Below are 21166 nucleotides of genomic sequence, written 5' to 3'. Positions count from 1 at the left end.
TCCAGGGCCAGCTTCTCAGGTGTGAAGATGGCATTCACCCAATCAGCCTGGAAAAATAAAAAAAATAAAACATCTGGACACGACACCACGCAGGACGTACAGATACAGGTCAGCCATTTCTCAACATGATTGGATGTCAGCTCACCCGCTGGGTCCTATATTCAACATCAAGGACATCATCATTGGGAACACTATACATCCGCCATCAAATCAGCCTTAGGGCAATATCCAGTAATTGGCTCCATTCTCAAGAATTGCTTGATATGGTTTGTACACCAAATGACAAATACAATTCTCAAGAAGTGCTTGATACGGTTTGCACAACGACAAATGATGGATCCAGAACCCTACAGAGCCGATGTCAAAACATCAGCAAGACGAGATGATCATTTTTATTTCATATCTCGTATTTATTTGGCACAGACACCTGAAGGAAAAACAAGAGGACCATATGGCGGTGCATTAAGAATTGATGCGGCATGTAAGCGAGGGCACCGGAGCCGAGTGACAAGGTGGAGGAAGTGGAGATGGCGAGGACAGCATGTGCGGGGGAGCGGGGACGTGCCTTTCCGCCACTCTCTGTCACCGACGACGTCTCAGGTGAGAAACAACCTGGGCAGACCGACGCCGTCGCCAGCCTAGGAGGACAGGTGTCGGCGTTCCACATGTGGCCCGGAGTCAGTGTCATGTCAGGAGCAGAGCGTGTCAATAAGCAAATATGGCTCACGTGGAGAGGAGGCACGGGGTCAGGAGGGACATGGAGGCTTTGTGTGTGTATCTCTGGGGAGAAGCAAGTGCAGTGGAATAAATAAGAAGGGTGAGATAGTGACGTGGTGTCAGTCTATGGGGCAGAATGCATAAAAGGGATACACAGAGCGAGCGATGAAGGAACGATAGCCATTTAAAAGGTGTGGTTTTCGCCGAGCATGAGCGATGTGTTGTTAGCACGGGACTGCGTCTGCTCACCGTAGTGGCGCCGGTCTGATAAATAATTCAGGTCCGATCGCATAAAAGTGTGGTCAATACAAGAGGTCTTATCGATAGCAGGCGAGGCAACGCCCGCGCGGCGTGCTCCCTCACAGGCCCTGATTGTGCAAGTGAAGCGCTAAGAAGAAAAGCAGAGTGGACCCGCGAGGGGTTGGCTGTCTACCGCCGTGTCAGGGGCAGACGCACTTTTAAGTCTGAACACACAGCAAAGATAACAATGATGAATCTGTTCTTTCTCCTTCTTCTCTCAGCTCCCCGTGTACAACTGCAGGGTGAAAGTATTGATCAGAGATGACAGATCCATTTGAATGCAGTTGAGCTGTTTCACACTTATTCCCCCTTTTAAAGATGAGACTTCCAACAAATGGCATTAGGTGGCAGACATAGTGGTGTGCTACGCGGGTTGAGAGAAACCCATTAGGTCAATTCCATAGCAGCAATATGGCTTTATGTGCCCTGTTTTATGAGCCATATGTGCTGCACCCAATGGCCAATTCAATGGGCATCCACTGCCACCAAGTGGTAGCCACCGGTACTACAATAACTCTAGAGAACTGCAATCGTTGCAGCCTCTATCTGACCAGAGGCATCAACTAGCAACAACTGTGTTTATAGCAATGAGAGTGATACACCCTCAGCAAGGCAGATAAAACTAAGCTCCAATGCCATCAACGCTGTTGTAAAATACCCCTAATGACACAGTCACAGCCCTCATCCCTTTTCTTAAGTGCACTGCAAAGTTCGGCGGGCCACAACAGAGAACGGAGCAAAGAAAGAGTGATAAAACTTGAAGGCTGCCATTTCAAAATGGTGGCGCGTCTCTCCTGGGCACCCTTAACAGAGGAAAGTGCAAGGCAGACAATAACACAGCAAGTGATCTGGCCTTGATCATGTCACCAATCATTACAGCAGAGAGCTGTCTGGGGAATCAGGCGGGAAGCTGGCTGTTGATGAGGCGATTATCTGGCTTTACTCTTGTGCCTCCAAGTATGACGGCGCTATGAGCGCGTGAGGCTGATAGGGAGAGGCCATACCTTGTTAGCACTCTGTTGTGCTGAGTGGACTAGTTGCCTGAGCACCGGGGGTCTCCCACAGGGCCTGGTGGGCTTACTGCAGGAGTAGGGGGATTATAAACGGGTCATAAATGTCTCTCCCTCCAAGCCCCCACAGGCTAGAACAACTTTGGTTTCCCCTCACGTTGACCACAGGTCCCTGTGAACGGCCACCTCCCTTTTCCCCTCTTCTTCCTCGTCCACACGTAGTTCCAGTTGTGAAAGAGATGTTTTGAATCGGTAGGCTGTACGCACCATGCTTGTGTGAACACTGTCCACTATCTATCCACACAGCATCTGTCCATGTGTGAACACTATCTAGCACATATCGTCTGTCATTGTGAAGTCACACTGTATTTGGTGCAGATACTGTAGTAGGGAAATGCACAAGAGGGGAGAGAGGCTGGGAAGGTTATGAAAGGAAGTGCATCATCACATCAGCCACCACACACACACACACACACACACACGCGCGCGCGTGCGTTCCAATATGCAAATCTTGACAAACACTAGCCCAACATTTCACAGAGATCACATCTAGAAGAAGACGTCAACTCCATCAACCAAAGCAAATAACTTTCTAAATATACACAGATGTGGAGAAGGGAATCAAAGAGCTAAAGGAGCAAATAAAGAAATTGGGAGTGACTGGAGGAGCGGGCAACCATAAAACATGGGGATACACGGAATGTCACAGCTGTGTGAACAGTTAAAGCAGATGCGATGGGATGTGATGCTGGATGCATACAGAGAGGCGGGTTGTAAAAATATGCTATAAAGTTTATGGAGCCTAATGCGGCCCTGCAGGACCCTCCTGCCGAGCCGAGCGAGTGTGTGACAGAACTGTGGGGGAGAAAAGTACAACTGAGCGCATAAGCAGTATCAACAAGCTCCATCATTGCTATATCCAATGCAGTGAGAAAGTGCACACACACACACACACACACACACACACACACACACACACACACACACACACACACACACACACAGCACTATATATTATGTATACACATATAAAATTCACAGATATGCAATCATCAGGACTAAGAATCCTGCATATTTTCTTTCTCCCTCCCCCTCTCCAAGATACACTCTATCATACTCCATCTCTCCTCCACAATATCTGAGTCTAAGCTATCAAATCCAAGACTAATGGAACTGCAGGGGAAAAAACAGCGGTACTTACTACATGCACAGACAGACAAGCATGCACGCAGGCACGCACACACACACACACACACACACACACACACACACACAAACACACACAGCCCCCATTCGATCCACTATCAGCATACTGTGGCCACTTTCATGTTCCCTTCAAAATAATGAGATCCATCTCTCGTCTTTTGGTAGAAGAGCAGATTGTCTGTGCCGTGGAAAAGACATAATGTTGTATAATAGAGAGGAGAGGAGATGAGATGAGTGGAGAAAGGAAAAGAAAAGTAAGAGAAGGAAGTCAAGAGAAAAGGGACCTCTTCCTCATCCCCACTGGGAGCTGCTGTTGACTTGATCCTTCCCACACAGTCCGCCCCCTATCATCGCAAGCTACGTTTTTTTTTATGTTAAACCTTCGCTTCTTTCACAGCCAGCAAAGGTCATAAGCCAACCATGAATGCCTGAAGACAAGTCATTCAGCAGAAACTTGCAAAGTTGACTTGATAAATGCGTTTTGGGTCTGAACACCGTCAAGTTGAACAACATGATGTGCAAAATGAGACCTAAGCAATTGCACTATTAACTCAGGTGGCAGTAGTTCATGTTAGATTATACTATTGTATTAGTAGGGTTGGTGATTGGCAAGGACCTCACGATACGATTCGCATCACGATACATGGTTCATGATACAATTGTATCACGATACATTGCGATAGAATACATGTTGCGATATATTGCAATACTCTACATAATTTACTGACAATTACAAAATAGAGCTAAAAATACAACACGCTGTGAACCACCCAGGTAGTGTAATAATATGTGCATCACTTTATATTGATAACTTAGTGGACAAATTTAGCAAAAACTAATGAGTGTGTTACTGAACGCACTGAAATAAAAAGTATTCTTATTGTGTCACTGAACACACGGCTGCACAAAAAAATCGATATGGCGATATATCACAATACTTTTCTGAAATATATCAATACAGTTTGCGTAAAGAAATATCCCGATATATTGCCATATCGATTTCATTGCACCTCCCATGTATTAGTGGTCATCAATGTGAACTATTTCACTTTGCTCAATTTCAAAAGGTTTTATAAAGGGTAGTGGTTGAGACAGAGGAGTAGAAAAAGCTGGTAAGATAAGGTTTGTCTAGAGACAGAAAGGAGTACTCGAGCACAATACGGCTTAATTCAATTGTGAAGCACTATTATTCAAATCCCTTCGCCTTCCTAAATCCAATATGAGTTCTCAGAATTCTTTCCGACAGAGAGGTGTAATAACCTGTTATAAAAATGTCTACAGATTGGATGAAGAATGAATCAATCAGATCCCACTTGACATTTCACAATTAATTCTCGACAGGAAAGCATTTAAATTATATGCGAAAAGGTGTCTGCATAAAATACAACTATATACTGAATTGTAAATACAAGCTCAACGGGTGGGAGTGAAAATTAAAAAAAATATATATTTGTTTTATCCTGGCTGAGCTCTAAGCAACTTTGACTAATGGTCTCGATGTCAGAAGCAAAAGCACTCGTCTCTGCTCACAATATTGCTGTGGTGACATTCCAGTGAAAACAACATAAGTTCATGAGAGAAAATCAGGCAGTGAGACATACTGCAAGCTACAAAAATGGAATGGTATGAATTTTTCTCTCAAATTTGTTTTCTTAGTTATCCTTTTGAAAGAAAAAAGTAAATTGAGCGCTATTGAGCATTATATATTGGTACCGAGTATTCATATTCATATTCACCGTCTGTAAGCATCTGCCTTTGAGCTGAATTCCAGCCAGTATTCCTCTCCAGTATTGCTGTTACAGTTAGCTGACCCTGCTCTCTGAGAGCCAATAGAAAGAAAAGCAACATACTTGAGTCAATGAAGCAGTAAACACGATCCATTAAAGGCTTTAGTACAAAGCAAGACAGCCCAACTTCAACTCACTTCCTGTCATTTTGTCACGTGGGTTTTACCCATGGTTTTCCAGGGACACGCCCACTTAGGAGACTTTCGGGCGGGTCTGAGTCAATGGTTGACCACGCCCATTTAGGAGACTTGCTGCTACCATTTGTTAGAATTGGCGGAGCCTGTGGTGACCCATCTATAGTAATATAATATCTATGGTAGAAACTGACTACAGATTAGCATCCGACTTTAGCGTGTCAACTAGACGCTCTCTTATCATCTCCGGCTCGGACAACTTTTTATGTCTCCAAAGGAAGCTTTCAGCCAATCAAAGAAACATCATATTCAAACGCTCCCATCCAGGGCATGTTTACTTGATCTTCATTTGGATGGAATCTATGCTGAACACTGGATGAGGGCATGGGAGCCATGTTGAGTCATTTTTCATTGGCGTTCTTTTAAAGCACCAAGGACGTGTGCCACATCAAATGTGCTCTACCCTCAGCACTGAGTTTAAGAGCTCGCTTGAAACAAAAACCTCTTTTGAGGCGTGTGGGTTTGAAAGGTAAAGAGGGGCAATGAAGGAGAGGGGCCTTGATTTCCTTTCAGGCTCGCCATATGTTTAGATGTGTGTTGAAAGGTTCTTCGTAAGCTCTTGGCGCAGTGAACGAGCTCTGAGTTGGAGTAGAAGAGAAGGCAGATGCCTGTTTGTCCTCGTATCCATGCAACTCTCTATCTCGCTCCCCCTCTCCCCATCTGCATGACTTGCAATCCTCCGGCCGTATTGATAATTTCTTCTTGTTCACTCTCCTCGTCTCTGTCTCTGTCACGAGTAGACCGTCGGCAAAGCCTTAAAGCAGCAGTCAACATGAGCAGGTGTGGAGCATCAGGTGACAGTGAGCACAGGTGGCAGATGCAAAGGTCATTCATTTGCTTGGGAATATAGACGTCTCCTCGAGCAAACAGAAAACACAACAAATAGGAAGGAGGGCGAAAAAATAGCTCCGGTTCAATGAAGACAGATCTGAATTCTTCTGGCTTTCAGGTTTTGCACTAGAATAAAGATGAAGGGGAATTTTCAAGGTTATCTTGTCCAGAGTTATAATAGTGGGGGGAAAAAAATCTTTGTGGGAACTATGTGTAAGTATAGAACCGCTAACAGAGAGCAGTTTAACTTAATGAAAATGAGAGAGCTTGTAGTCATTCTGATCCGTGACATACAAATGGCAGCTTTCCACATTTGAAGCTCCATGCTAGTTGATGATTGACAGCTCTCTCTCATGCTTGCCACATATCACAGCCCATCCACATCTGAGCACTGTTCTGTCATCAAGCACTCTCAACACCAAACGCATTTTCACACACTGGAAAATAGATCATTAAAAATATATCTTGGCCACTTTACGAGGGAAAAGGTCCACCTCCAATACCTGTGTGGGTAGAAGAAACCCATTGAATTTTAAAAGAAATGTTTTGTCCATGATTCCAGAAAAGCAGAGAAAAATACTCAATTCTGTAAAGAAACTCAACTAGTGGAAACATCGATTCATCTGGTCTCGTCTCAGGTTTGAGGTGTTTTTGGCTCTTTGCGCACGCACGCACGCACGCGCGCGCACACACACACACACACACACACACATCATCACCTAACCTCTCAGAGCTGACCAGCGAGTTACCGTGGAAACGGGCAAGACGGTCTCATATAGATATTGATCACCTCCCTGTGGTCTGGAGATGGTTACTGCAGGTCAACACATGTAACACACACTCATTCTCTTTAGCAGGTGCACTGTAGGTCTGGGCCAAAATATTCCACTCTTTGGATATTCATTCTTTGGGTAGGTATTCGGTTTTCTATTTTGGAATTTGGATATATATATATATTCTTTTTGCTAAATGTAGGCAGTTGACGACTAGCGCTAGGAACCCGGGGTCCAGGGGACATGAGGCTGGTTGAGACAACGTCTTTGTATTGGCAGGGAGGAGCCAATGAGAAATAGTCTCTGAGTCTGCACTAGCGTGTGCGTCAGGTGCGTAGGAGGAACAGGACAAGTCAAAGAGGCAGAAGACTCCTGCACACTGACCTCACTTTAGCAAGACTTTTGTGAAATAAAATGCAACGTTTTGGTCAAGTGACCTTCATCTGCACTGTGTCAGGACATGCCAATGGCTTATTTTAAGTAGCTGATATTTTGAAGGCATCTGTAAGTCTGTGTAGGCAGAAATGTTACACCTATTCCCTTGTATTGAAAGTAGGTGTTGACAAACAGTTGAGGCAGCACAGCCAGTAGCCTATAAAGCTGAGTGAAATGTGTTAACTTAACACGTTGGAGATCTTCCCCCGCCGTGAAACCATCATCATGTAATAGATTCATCTTGTACTTGTGTATTGATTGAGCAAAAAAACACTCAACTTTGATGATAAAGACAGTTGTTTGTCTCCTATCCTTCATTGACCTTTTTTGACCCCAAATAACCCAGTTTTAAAGGGGGACTGACCCCCCCAGATTTCTTGCAAAACGGTATTCTACCGTACTTGATTTGAAAACTCTGCAGGCAAGATGGCCGCCTATACTGCCTTCTTTAGCTGGCAGAATTCCTCCCCCATAAACGAACATATATTGGCCAATAAGTATGTAACATACAAAATAAAACAACCCGTAATGTCATGACATTTGATGTAGAATGCAGAGGACATGTAACTGTTTAGTTAAACTTGCATTCCAAGAATATTGCTCTAAAGATAACGATAATGGCTCGAGACTGTTTCGTCCTGAAACCCACTCGCTTTGCGCCAGAACACAATCGATTTGGGGGTGGAACACGCCAGGATTGGCCAATGCCAACGGCAGTGCCCAGAACTGTCAAATCAAATCATCGACAGAGACGCTATGACCCGCCTCCCAGTATTCTCAGTGTATCCAAGATAGATATCATAGAAAACATTATGAATATAGCCACGTTATAAACAACAAACTAACGCTGGTGATCCGTTTGGAAACAGTGTTACTCGAAATGGTTAAAAGTTATATCAATTTGGTCATTCAGTGGCGTTTTACTGCCATGTAACATAACTAACTAGCGGCTAATATTACACACACACCACAGTAGGCATTACCCATGGATGCATTGCTCTTAAAGGGCTCGCGCGGCGTGAACTACAGTAATCACATGGGGGGAAAAAACTATTTTTCACATGAGTGGGGCACGTGCTAACCCCACCGATGTACCAAATCTCCCATTCATTTGAGGGCACAAAAAAAGCAGGTTTGAACCCATAGAGGGAACTTATGGTGCTGAAAATGATACAAATGGTACAATGGTAACAGTTTGATCTCAAATGTGGAAATTTTGACCAGAATTCTTCACACACCACCCCCAAAGTCATATATATTGGTTAAAACCTGAAAAAGGTGTTTTGGGGGTAAGTTACAGTTTAAGTATTTAATTGTGGTTAAATCTTCATCATTTCATTGGCGCTGCCAACAAGCTTTAACGTACCTCGGGACCGCTGCCAGTGTGAAGTCAGGCTCTCGCCGGCTTCAAACTCAGGTGCCAGATGAAGGTCACATGACTGAAACGTTGCATTTGATGTAATCAAAGTCTTGCTAAAGTGAAGTCAGTGTGCGGGAGTCAGAGAGAGGGGCACATGACCTGAGCTTTGTTGCCTAAACCTAACCAAAGGCACCACACATGTTTAACCGCTGGCAAGGTCTGGGGGATAAACATGAAACAGAAAGTAAACCGAAAGTCGTATTGCCGTCCATCTAACCTCCCCCCCCCCCTCAAACTCGTCAATGATTATCCCAATATCCGCTGTTCATTACCACCGAATATCTGGGGCCCAAAAAATGGTATTGAAGCCAGCCCTAACTTTCTCACTCCTCTTAGTGTCAGCACCATTCCATGTGAGCTGCAGAGCCCGTCAGTGAGAGAGGGAAGTCTGCTTTCACTACACCACCACAGGAGTCAGCGAGAGATTGATGTTTAGAACGTGGCGCTGGAGTTGTGACATAAATCAGGCCAATCTTTACAGAGACTGAAGCTATAAAGCCGTCATACTGGTCAGTAGGCTGCTGCAGCAGTGCCCTAGGCCCTTGGCAGAGCCGTCTGGACATTTCTCGTCTATAGCTGCAGGCATCTTGATAGCCAGCTATGTGGGCTACTCATCGTCCCCTCAAACCCCATCAAGGAGGTGGAGAGAGGGCAGATGGGACATAGCAATGTTGTACACTTACACGCTGGCCAGACTGGATTACAGGCAATTCACACAGTCCTCTATTCCTGCCTCCTTCTCTACCTGGAGAGGAGAAAGTGCCAGAGAGATTTCATGCCTGAGTCAGAGCAGTAAGTGTTGTGAGTTCCCTACAGACCATCCTAAACAACACCTGCCATCCAGCACCTGTGAGAAGGCTCCCTCCCGCCGAGGCTCGCTGACAGCGTGAAAATGGGAATCTGCCAGCCAAGCAGGGAGCTAACTGTAGCCCACAATCGGCTAACCAGGCTAAACGCTTTCCCCCTGGTTCTTTAGCTCTTTTGAGTGGGGCTTTTAAGACCGACAGCTCCTAGCTTTTGATGACGACACTCGGCTCCGCGGGCTAACATCGCAGGGCCGACGATACAGAGGTCACAGAGGTCAGGTCACATGCTTCAAAGTGCTCTTGAGTTGGAATAAACTTCTTTGATAATCAGGATGTCTGGCACCTTCTGGCGTGGTGTGCAGAACTTCTGAAAGTAGGCCTCCGCCTCCTCGGATGAGTGGCCATGATACAAGCGGCGGTAATTCTGTCATATTCAATTTACTGCACACAATGTAGCCACTGCTGCTGAGCGAGAGCTACTCCATCCACCTGCATTCAAGCCTAGCCAAAAGCCCACTCTTCTCGCAGAAATAACCACGCACAAAAGAGCCGTTTGACAAAGAGGGAGGAAAAAGCAATCGATCGAAAACATCTCTGTGTAAAATGCCTCAAAGAGCGAGGTCTGTCTGGGTGGCCTGGACGGAGCAGAGGCCAGGTCACAGTGTGCTGCTTTACCTTGTTCCTGCTAAGCTTTACAGTCCCCTTAATCCTTAAGAAGCTCTCCAAAAGCAATGGAATGCCATTAAAAGGTGACAATTCAACACTCGCAAAAGCAATAACAGAGTTTTCCTCCTGAAAGCCCCTCGAAAATCAGGCTCAGCTCTTTACAATGGCAATAGGGTGGCACTTTGTGAGAACCTGACAGAGAAAATAGGCTATTGCCGCATTACAGCGTGGAGAAATGAAGGAGTATTGGCAATCTGTTGACAGTGTATATTTATACAGATTATTGGAGTCTTTTGTAAACTAGAGGGAGGGAAAGTGAAATGACATCCACAACAAAAACAAGAACATACATTTGTGAGACAGAGGTGACGTGCTTTAATGTTTCGGAATAGAGACAGGAGTGTTGACAACAAATTAAAAAATATAGCTATGAATACTGCCACTAAATTAAACTAGCCAGCCCAGCACTCTGTGCAGGGGAGAAAAAATGCACTTAATATCCTTTCCACTGTTCAATAGGTTCAGCGTGTGCATGTGAGCGTGTGCGTGTTTGTGTGTGTGTGTGTGTGTGTGTGTGTGTGTGTGTGTGTGTGTGTGTGTGTGTGTGCGCGTGCGTGTGTGTGTTTGTGCGTGTGTGTGTGTGTGTGTGTGAGAGAGAGAGACATTAAGTCTGTGTGTGCATGCCCAAGTCTTATTAAGTGATACATTCTCAGTATGTGCACTGTCTCAAAGACAGAATGAACACAATGAAAGCCATTTAGATGCAAAATGTTCCAATAAACAGATTAGATTGCAGATTATGATTATTTGTGTAAAAACGATCACTCATTGTTGGTATTACAATATTCAAATGCTAATAGCTGTTAGATTGCAATCCATTTCCAAAAGGGAAACAGCCAAAAAAAAATCAACAAAAGGATTCCCAGTTCATTTTTAAGGCCGTATAATTTGAAAATCCCTCATTTGAACGTGCCACCAATTTACATGCAGGGATTGTGTTGGCAATTTAGAGCCCTTTCAAATTACAGCCCGTTAGCAATATCAAGGCTGAAAATAAACATGCACGCTGTCAAAATGACCTCACTGGCACATTCTGATGACCTCACTGGCACATTGTAGAGAACGTACTTGACAACAACATCTTTCCAAAGGGGAACGGAGAGACAGGAGGAGGGGAGGATGGAGGGAGGGAGGGAGGGAGGGAGGGAGGCAGGGAGAATGCATTGCAGACATGGAAAGAACACGACTCAGAAGCCAAATGTATGTAGAAGTAATGGGCTACTTACCGAAACTTTGCTCCCAGTTATCTGCATGCAGCGGTCAGCGAAGAGGGGAGTTAATGTGCAAAAAGACACAAACAGCACAATCATTAGTAGGCCAGAGACTCCTCTCCACAGTCCAGATAGAGAGGCATTAGCGTCAACATCACACACATCCTCGCTCACACTGATACTGCTGACATTTTAATGGACAACAAGAGAAAGTTTGCAGCTGAAGGCACACATATTGGAAAAGAAAGTGTCTGAGCTTGGCAGCCGCAAGGTCAAATTTAATTACTTTCATTTACAGTGTGTGACTCAATGAAAACATCCAGAAAAAGCAGTTAGTAAAGGATAACTAGTTAATTTTCGAATCCCTCCGCTTCGTTGAGGGAATATTGATAAATGACGACAATAACTGGAAGTGATGAATCAACACAAATGAGACGCGTAGATTCCCACACAAGGGTATTCATTAAATGATTAACTGGCCAAAATGTGATTGTCCTTGCGATTGATTGATTGGTGCAGATCCCGCCCCTAAAAGGAGCAGTGGCTCAAACAGGCTGTGGAGGCTCTCCCAAGGCTCAAATCAATCAGCTGCCATCAGCGCTGGGCTTCACGCGTCAGATTTACCTTGAGCCCATGCAGTCAGCACCACTCCTCCACTTTAACCTTGTTATCTGTCAATACTGCCAGGTAGCAGGAGCGCTTTTTTTTTTTACTACTGCAACTGTGCTGCTTGTTTCACAGTAGGAGGGTGTCTGTCAGCCAGGTAAATGTATTCTAATCTCTAGCTGAGCCTCTCTCTCTCTCTCTCTCTCTCTCTCTCTCTCTCTCTCTCTCTCTCTCTCTCTCTCTCTCTCTCTCTCTCTCTCTCTCTCTCTCTCTCTCTCTCTCTCTCTCTCTCTCTCTCTCTCTCTCTCTCTCTCTCTCTCTCTCTCTCTCTCTCTCTCTCTGCTGCAGGTTCTTCTGGAGGCAGTGAGCGTTGATTACAGGACGTTTACAGGACTCACTGCACACTCCTGTCTTTTTCCCCTTCTTCACTTTCTCTCCTGTCTTCATTGTCTCCCGCCCTCTCTGCCATCTCTTCCAATCTTCCTTTCCATGCCTTTTACTGTCACTCTCAAACTCTGCCACTCTGTGGCCATTTGATGCCTGGTTTCCCCTCTTCATCCCTCCACCAAGCCTTTATGACAGCCATAAAGTGGCTTTTAAACGTGTCGCCGCTTGATCATGCACACATGCTACTTTTTTAATCATAAATCCACATGAATGTAGCATGTCATTGCCTAACTTTGGGGAATATTTCACACTATCTGCATGCCGCAGGCACCTTGGGATGAGTCACACGCGCGCGTAATTTACAACTTAGATCATTTTCCACGGGCTGTTGTTATGACTACAAGGTTGGATCTTTGTCTTTGAGTCATGTTTTAGAGCAGCTTGACCTAAAGAGCAGACACTATCTTGAGACTGCACAGACAGGACAACAGTCAGGGAGGAGCTTGAGGGGTTTCACTCACTTGACGTTGCATTTTTGCACACAATGTAACACCTTGTATTCAATAAAACAGGGACAAAACTCAGGCAAACAACAGACACAAGGTAATAATGTGAGTGGTGCTGAGGTGTGATATGCTAATGAGCATCTCTGGGGGGCTAAATTATATTGATATATAATAATATAAAAGTATAAACAAACTACTGGGGAGATGTCACCTTATCATGAGAAATATATAATAATATAAAAGTATAAACAAACTACTGGGGAGATGTCACCTTATCATGAGAAAGGTTGTTTGTTTTCTCTTTCCCAAACATTAGCATAATTGTTCATGGTGTAAATCTACATGAGACAAGGTGGTATATTGGTGGTCATATCCAATAATAGACACATCTTGCAATTGCATTCAATACAGTTGCATTCATATGGCTCATGGCTGCACAAAATACTGGACAATAACCCTCGCAAGACCCTGCCATCACACTCTTCCTGCAAGAGACACAGCAGATGAGAATAGAGGAGATCATCCATGGAAGGAATAAATGATTGCATTAGTGTAAAAGGCATGCTTTGGCGGGTTGATGGTGCTGGCTGTGGTGGCACACATTTAACAGGGAGAAAGAGGAGAAAGACAGACAGAAAAGAGATAAGAGAAAAACCAACTGTTCATGCACAGCCAATGGTCAAGGATGTCCACAGACACATACTCCTGCAAAAGCGGAGCTAGATTCCACTGAAACACACAACTTGTATTCATATAAACAGGGTGGATGTAGAACTTTTCCTATGAAAAGACATTCCATTTTGCCTCGGGGCTAATTTGCATGACTCCTGCTGCGGCACCCTGGTAGTGCATGGGTTGAGCGTGTTCTCAATTTTTGGCTTGTGAAAGAAAAGAATAGTAGAGAGGTGGCAAGAAAAACTCTTTACTCTCTTCAAAGACATATTTGACAGGAGTAAACAAACTAATAATCTGCCTATATCCCCATTAGTTATAATTACAAGCCAGATAGCTTTCAAGAAATAGCCCAGATAGTAGATCAACAATTTGCAACACGAGAAAATTACAGAGTGCTCACTTGTAGGCGAATGCGTTGCACTCTTGAAGTACATTAATTAGATCCTGACGAAAAGAAGCAGCTTTATTCAGGCACTCTCACACAGAGTCAAGTATAAAGGTAAAAAGACTTTATTAAACTAGGGCATATCAAAAGTTAAAATCGTCAACGAAAGATCTTTCCTTACACAGGGCGTGTAAAAAGACTCTGCGTGGTCGAAACCGGTCGGCGTTGATGATTTTAACTTTTGATACGCCCTAGTTTAATAAAGGCTTTTTACCTTACTTTTTACCCAAAGCTGCTACTTTTCGTCAGTATATCAACAATGATGAACACGTAAGAAAGATGTGATTTGGGAGGCAAATCGAGCAAGATCATCTAAAGCTATTGAAATTCAAGTTTTTCTTTAGGCTATTCATTCTATGTTGAAAAAGAATAATATTGCATTTTGTGAGGCACTCAATCACTCTCTCAATTGAGCAGGTCTGTAGAGAGAGAGGAGAAGAATGACCACAGGATACTAGGGGATATCTCTTGTTCAACCAATATGTACAGATTTAAACATCCATCCTCAATGCAATCAAAGCAAGCCCACATACTCTGCATTAGCTGTAGCTTACTAGCTTAAGGGAGATGGATGGGCGTTCAAGTCTGAATGGATGGATTTGGAGTATTGATGTGGGCGGGGGGCGGGGGGCAGGGGGCGGGGGGCGGGGGGGCAGCTGGTTGACATTCATGAATGCCCTCACTGACCTTTGTACACTTGTATTTTCATGACTGCAGTGAAAATAAGATGTCTACATGAGAGTACAATGAAAGGTGTTAACAAATTACACTGGCTTGTCAAATATTCGACGGTGACATTATGACCCAGTCTAGAACAAACAGGACATTATGGCCCAATCTAGAACAAACAGGACATTATGACCCAGTCTAGAACAAACAGGACATTATGACCCAGTCTAGAACAAACAGGACATTATGACCCAGCCTAGAACAAACAGGACATTATGACCCAGTCTAGAACAAACAGGACATTATGGCCCAGCCTAGAACAAACAGGACATTATGACCCAGTCTAGAACAAACAGGACATTATGACCCAATCTAGAACAAACAGGACATTATGACCCAGTCTAGAACAAACAGGACATTATGACCCAGTCTAGAACAAACAGGACATTATGACCCAGTCTAGAACAAACAGGACATTATGACCCAATCTAGAGCAAACAGGACATTATGGCCCAGCCTAGAACAAACAGGACATTATGACCCAATCTAGAACAAACAGGACATTATGACCCAGCCTAGAACAAACAGGACATTATGACCCAGTCTAGAACAAACAGGACATTATGACCCAATCTAGAACAAACAGGACATTATGGCCCAGCCTAGAACAAACAGGACATTATGACCCAGTCTAGAACAAACAGGACATTATGACCCAATCTAGAACAAACAGGACATTATGACCCAGTCTAGAACAAACAGGACATTATGACCCAATCTAGAACAAACAGGACATTATGACCCAGTCTAGAACAAACAGGACATTATGACCCAATCTAGAACAAACAGGACATTATGGCCCAGCCTAGAACAAACAGGACATTATGACCCAGTCTAGAACAAACAGGACATTATGACCCAATCTAGAACAAACAGGACATTATGACCCAGTCTAGAACAAACAGGACATTATGACCCAGTCTAGAACAAACAGGACATTATGACCCAGTCTAGAACAAACAGGACATTATGACCCAATCTAGAGCAAACAGGACATTATGACCCAGTCTAGAACAGGACATTATGACCCAGTCTAGAACAAACAGGACATTATGACCCAATCTAGAGCAAACAGGACATTATGACCCAATCTAGAACAAACAGGACATTATGGCCCAGCCTAGAACAAACAGGACATTATGACCCAGTCTAGAACAAACAGGACATTATGACCCAGTCTAGAACAAACAGGACATTATGACCCAATCTAGAGCAAACAGGACATTATGACCCAATCTAGAGCAAACAGGACATTATGACCCAGTCTAGAACAAACAGGACATTATGACCCAGTCTAGAACAAACAGGACATTATGACCCAGTCTAGAGCAAACAGGACATTATGACCCAATCTAGAGCAAACAGGGCATTATGACCCAGTCTAGAACAAACAGGACATTATGACCCAGTCTAGAACAAACAGGACATTATGACCCAGTCTAGAACAAACAGGACATTATGACCCAGTCTAGAACAAACAGGACATTATGACCCAGTCTAGAGCAAACAGGACATTATGACCCAATCTAGAGCAAACAGGACATTATGACCCAGTCTAGAACAAACAGGACATTATGACCCAGCCTAGAACAAACAGGACATTATGACCCAGTCTAGAACAAACAGGACATTATGACCCAGTCTAGAACAAACAGGACATTATGACCCAGTCTAGAACAAACAGGACATTATGACCCAGTCTAGAGCAAACAGGACATTATGACCCAATCTAGAGCAAACAGGACATTATGACCCAGTCTAGAACAAACAGGACATTATGACCCAGTCTAGAACAAACAGGACATTATGACCCAGTCTAGAACAAACAGGACATTATGACCCAGTCTAGAACAAACAGGACATTATGACCCAGTCTAGAACAAACAGGACATTATGGCCCAATCTAGAACAAACAGGACATTATGACCCAGTCTAGAACAAACAGGACATTATGACCCAGTCTAGAACAAACAGGACATTATGACCCAGTCTAGAACAAACAGGACATTATGACCCAGCCTAGAACAAACAGGACATTATGACCCAGCCTAGAACAAACAGGACAATTAGGTGTGCATGCATTAACGAGTGAGTGGATGGATGCAAGTTAGTCCGCTTTCCTGGAGGGAGAGAGAGAGAGAAAGAAGTCCCACCACCAAAAGCCCTAAAACAGTGATCTCCCCAGGCAGCAATCATCTATGGTAGAGAAAGAATTAAGATGCACATTAAAGGTAAAGGCACCAGAGCGAAAACAGAGAGACCCCAGCATCTAAATAAGAAAACGCACCATTCCCATTCACTCGTATTCTTCACCTATCAACATTTCACATTTTATTCTAATCGAGTGCACACTACATTTGTCATCAGTGACCAGCAGACCCTGCAAAAGGATATAGGCTCAATCCGGGTCAAAAAATGTGACCATTTCTCAAAAACAACCCAATTAGTTAAAGGTTAAAGCAATCATGAATCCAACCTTCCACAAGACTGACTAAAGTATCTAAAGTGTAGTGCTTCTGAGGCATTAAAATGTACCACACTTGCTTAAGGTTTGCAGAGAGTCTGCTGATGATGATGGGCTATGCATGGGCTCAAGCTGTGAACATTCCCTTCAGATGAAGATTATGAAGACCGATCAGACTAGTAAAGACAGCACAGACAGAGAGATTATGAAGACCAGGATCAGACTAGTAAAGACAGCACAGACAGAGCACAGACAGACCAGGATCAGACTAGTAAAGACAGCACAGACAGAGCACAGGCAGGATCAGACTAGTAAAGACAGCACAGACAGAGTACAGGATCAGACTAGTAAAGACAGCACAGACAGAGCACACAGGATCAGACTAGTAAAGACAGCACAGACAGAGTACAGGATCAGACTAGTAAAGACAGCACAGACAGAGCAGGATCAGACTAGTAAAGACAGCACAGACAGAGTACAGGATCAGACTAGTAAAGACAGCACAGACAGAGTACAGGCAGGATCAGACTAGTAAAGACAGCACAGACAGACAGGATCAGACTAGTAAAGACAGCACAGACAGACCAGGATCAGACTAGTAAAGACAGCACAGACAGAGCACAGGATCAGACTAGTAAAGACAGCACAGACAGGATCAGACTAGTAAAGACAGCACAGACAGAGCACAGGGATCAGACTAGTAAAGACAGCACAGACAGAGTACAGGCAGGATCAGACTAGTAAAGACAGCACAGACAGAGTACAGGCAGGATCAGACTAGTAAAGACAGCACAGACAGAGCACAGGGATCAGACTAGTAAAGACAGCACAGACAGAGCACAGGATACTCAAAGGCAGTTTAGACAACATTCCCACAGGCTGCAGGCCGGAAAGCTTCTGCTCCATTTTCACTATTTGCTTTATACAAATAGATTTTCTCTCTTCCATCTACCAGGAGCTCATATTCCCACAAAATATCCATTTGAAGACATTAGTCTGCCTTAAAAAGTTATCCAACCAAGTATTGAGTATTTAAATCATATTTAGCTTAAAACAAGTGGGGGGGGGGGGTTCAACTGCTTTCATTGATATTCTACCTTTCCCTGACTTCTGAATCCAAGTAGCCCCGCCCCCTACACACCCGACTACAACATTTTGCTTAGAAAACAGCAAGAGAAAACTGTAGCAGATGATGCAATGAATGAATGATAATCCCCCTTTTGAAGAATATAACTTTACAAAATAAGAAATGGAGTGAAAGAGTTGCAATTAGTGCCTCCTGAGCAGATTTATTTTAATATTTCTTTTCTTTTCATGATTTATTCTTACACCCCCTTTCTCTCAAGTACCCCCTGTAGTACCTCCATGTACCCCTACGGGTAAATTCCTGAAAGACGAAATTCCATTTTTAAGTGAGTTAAATGATCTAAGCCGTTTGACAGATTGTTTTTCACTTGTTTTAAGAAAAATAAGATTTTTAAGACTCAATACAAGATTAAATAACTTGTTTTTTGTTGTTTGCAGTGATCCCCTGTTAAATTCCGTACACAGCGTAAACAGCGTACACCTGAGCCTGGTTAACGAGGATGGTGCCTCGTCCTCGGCGGCATGCAGAAAAGATCACCCAGACCGTCTGCAACCTCATCGAGACGGATATGCTGCCCATACATATCGTTGAGGGTTTTCAACACCTGATCAATGTGATTGAGCCAGCGTATACTATGCGCTTCCCTCACGGAGCACCATTACCAGGCGGATTGAAAAGCGCTTCATAACAACATAGTGCTTCATAACAAAAATAAAAAATAAAAATAATATATATATATATATATATATATATTTTTTTAAACATGTATTATTAATATTATCGATAATCGATAATTGATCGTTAATTTTCCCAAATTTCGATTATGGAAATTGATTTGAAATGCCCATCGCTAGTGCATAGACACACTGCATGAAATAGGCCACGCCCACCACGGGGGAAATCGCTACGTTCACTCCCATACACCAGCGTCATTTTCCCTTAATTAAACATAGCTAAAAGCTGTTGTGTGGTGGGCTGCGCAGACAACAAATGTAAAAAAATTGCCAGTTAAAGTTTTTTTGTACTCCCGAGCAAAACAAGGAAGCCATTGAGAATTGGGGAGAAGAAAATGTGGATCTAGCTGTCAAGGAAGTAAGCTGGAGTGTTCAACGTCCATATATACGATCTTTGTGTGCAACACGCGACCATGCACGCGACATAGGAGAACGCCAGGATTGGAGGGGGGTTTCTGTTTTCCCCCATTTTGAGCGTGGTTTCTGAATGATGACGCGCTCCGCAGTGTCTCTATGTGTGGGTGTAGATATGTATGTGTGAACATGCATGAAGATGTACATGTGTAGATACAACTACAATCATCACTCTGACATTGAACCCTTCTCCCCTCCTTCCACCCTACCCAATGTGAAAGCAGGGCGCTGACAGACATCCCGGTTTGTCCTTTGTCCTTTGACTACACAGATTATGTTATTCATTTGAATAAAATATCAGTGCTCACAAAGCATAATGGCCCTGTGAAGAATTCAATCATCTCGGGTAATCACCATTATCAATAATGTCACTTAATTACCATAACAATGATGGTGTCAAGAAGAGTAGGGCCACCAGGTTCGGGGAGCGACGGGGACAGAAATCACTTTTCATCTTCTGTGCTGATGTGATTTTCACCTCACAAGCATGGCCATAACTTTATGAAGGATGGGGGAATTTAGTCTAAAACCTCATGGATTACCCTCAAAACTCAGTGGCTTTACTGCTGCTTCTGGTTTAGAGTGATGCAAGGGTCCTGTTCCAGATTACTGTGCACGAATGAGTAACACACACTCCAAAATCGAGCGAAAACCTGCTTCCCTCCGCGAGTATAAAAGCACCTGAGAGAACACAGTCCCAACAAAAGCGTCTTGATAAGGAGAGAAACGAGGAGGAAAGTAAATCGAAAGTTGCAAGCAAAGACTTTGGGGGTTCAGGCATTAAAAGAGAGAGAGAGAAAACAAGATATAAGAAAGAGTATGATAAAGCAGAGGATAAGGTTAAACTCATTATTCTGTAGCGTCTTGTAGAGTGTCATGATATTTCATCCCACCCACTATAACTACACAGTACACAGTCACTCAAGGTCTATCTGAGAAAGAGCCGTTTGGTTTATTCTCCTACTTACAGATTTGGCAGTGGCTGAGATGTACTGGACCACCATCTCGCGTTTGGTGCTCAGGTCCTTCCCACGCAGCGGGGCTTTGCGTTCCTCATTCAGGTTCATGTCCTCCTGAAAACACAAGTGCACAAACAATGCAGCGAAAGTGAGGAGAAAATGTCTTCTTATATTCCTCATCAATATCAATTCACATTTAATGTCAGCGACTAGGAATTAACCATATTTAGAACAATAGATGTAAGCAGAGTATTAAACTCAATCAGCATATATCTTTTTCATATTTATATTGCATTTCTACTTTATTAGACGGAGCACATTAGAACGTAATAAAGAGAATAGGAGGGAAAGAAAGGAGATGGCAGAGAACTGAGCCAAAACCAAATGATCAACCCGTTGTACACACTCCATGCTGCTGCCCAAATAGGAAGCCCACAAACACTTCAACCTAATAAAAACATTAGCATTCAAGTGTTTCAAAACCTAAATTGTTTACTGCGCAATAATTTCACTAATGACAGAAATGTCCTCTTTGGAGCACATAAAATAATTGGTAAGCCTTTTTCACCAGACCCTGTCCTTCTACATTAGAATATGTTGTATGTGCATCTGTATGCCTTGGTTATGCAGTTGGGAGGTAGAGCAACAGGACATAATGTCAGAGAAACAAAAGCAGCAAGGCTACAGCAGGATACGCTGTACGACTCACCTCTGAACAAGAGATCAGAATCAAACAACACAGCC

At 43.6% G+C, this 21166-nt stretch overlaps 1 protein-coding gene across 1 annotated transcript in view; it reads right to left on the bottom strand.

Annotated features, from left to right (window-relative positions):
• Positions 1-21166, bottom strand: part of diaph2 (diaphanous-related formin 2) — a 568359-nt gene that overhangs the window by 508774 nt on the left and 38419 nt on the right. The window contains exons 4-6 of the mRNA XM_083651834.1: positions 20432-20536; positions 11432-11452; positions 9378-9418 (exon numbers count right to left, since the gene is read on the bottom strand). Of these exons, the coding sequence (XP_083507960.1) occupies positions 9378-9418; positions 11432-11452; positions 20432-20536 (167 nt within the window). The remainder of the gene's footprint in view (positions 1-9377; positions 9419-11431; positions 11453-20431; positions 20537-21166) is intronic.

The sequence above is a fragment of the Poromitra crassiceps genome, assembly GCF_964638095.1.
Source record: "Poromitra crassiceps genome assembly, chromosome: 15".
Classification (NCBI taxonomy): Eukaryota; Metazoa; Chordata; class Actinopteri; order Beryciformes; family Melamphaidae; genus Poromitra; species Poromitra crassiceps.
The sequence above is the reverse complement of the archived record's forward strand: the minus strand, read 5'-3'. Positions and strand labels throughout refer to the sequence as shown.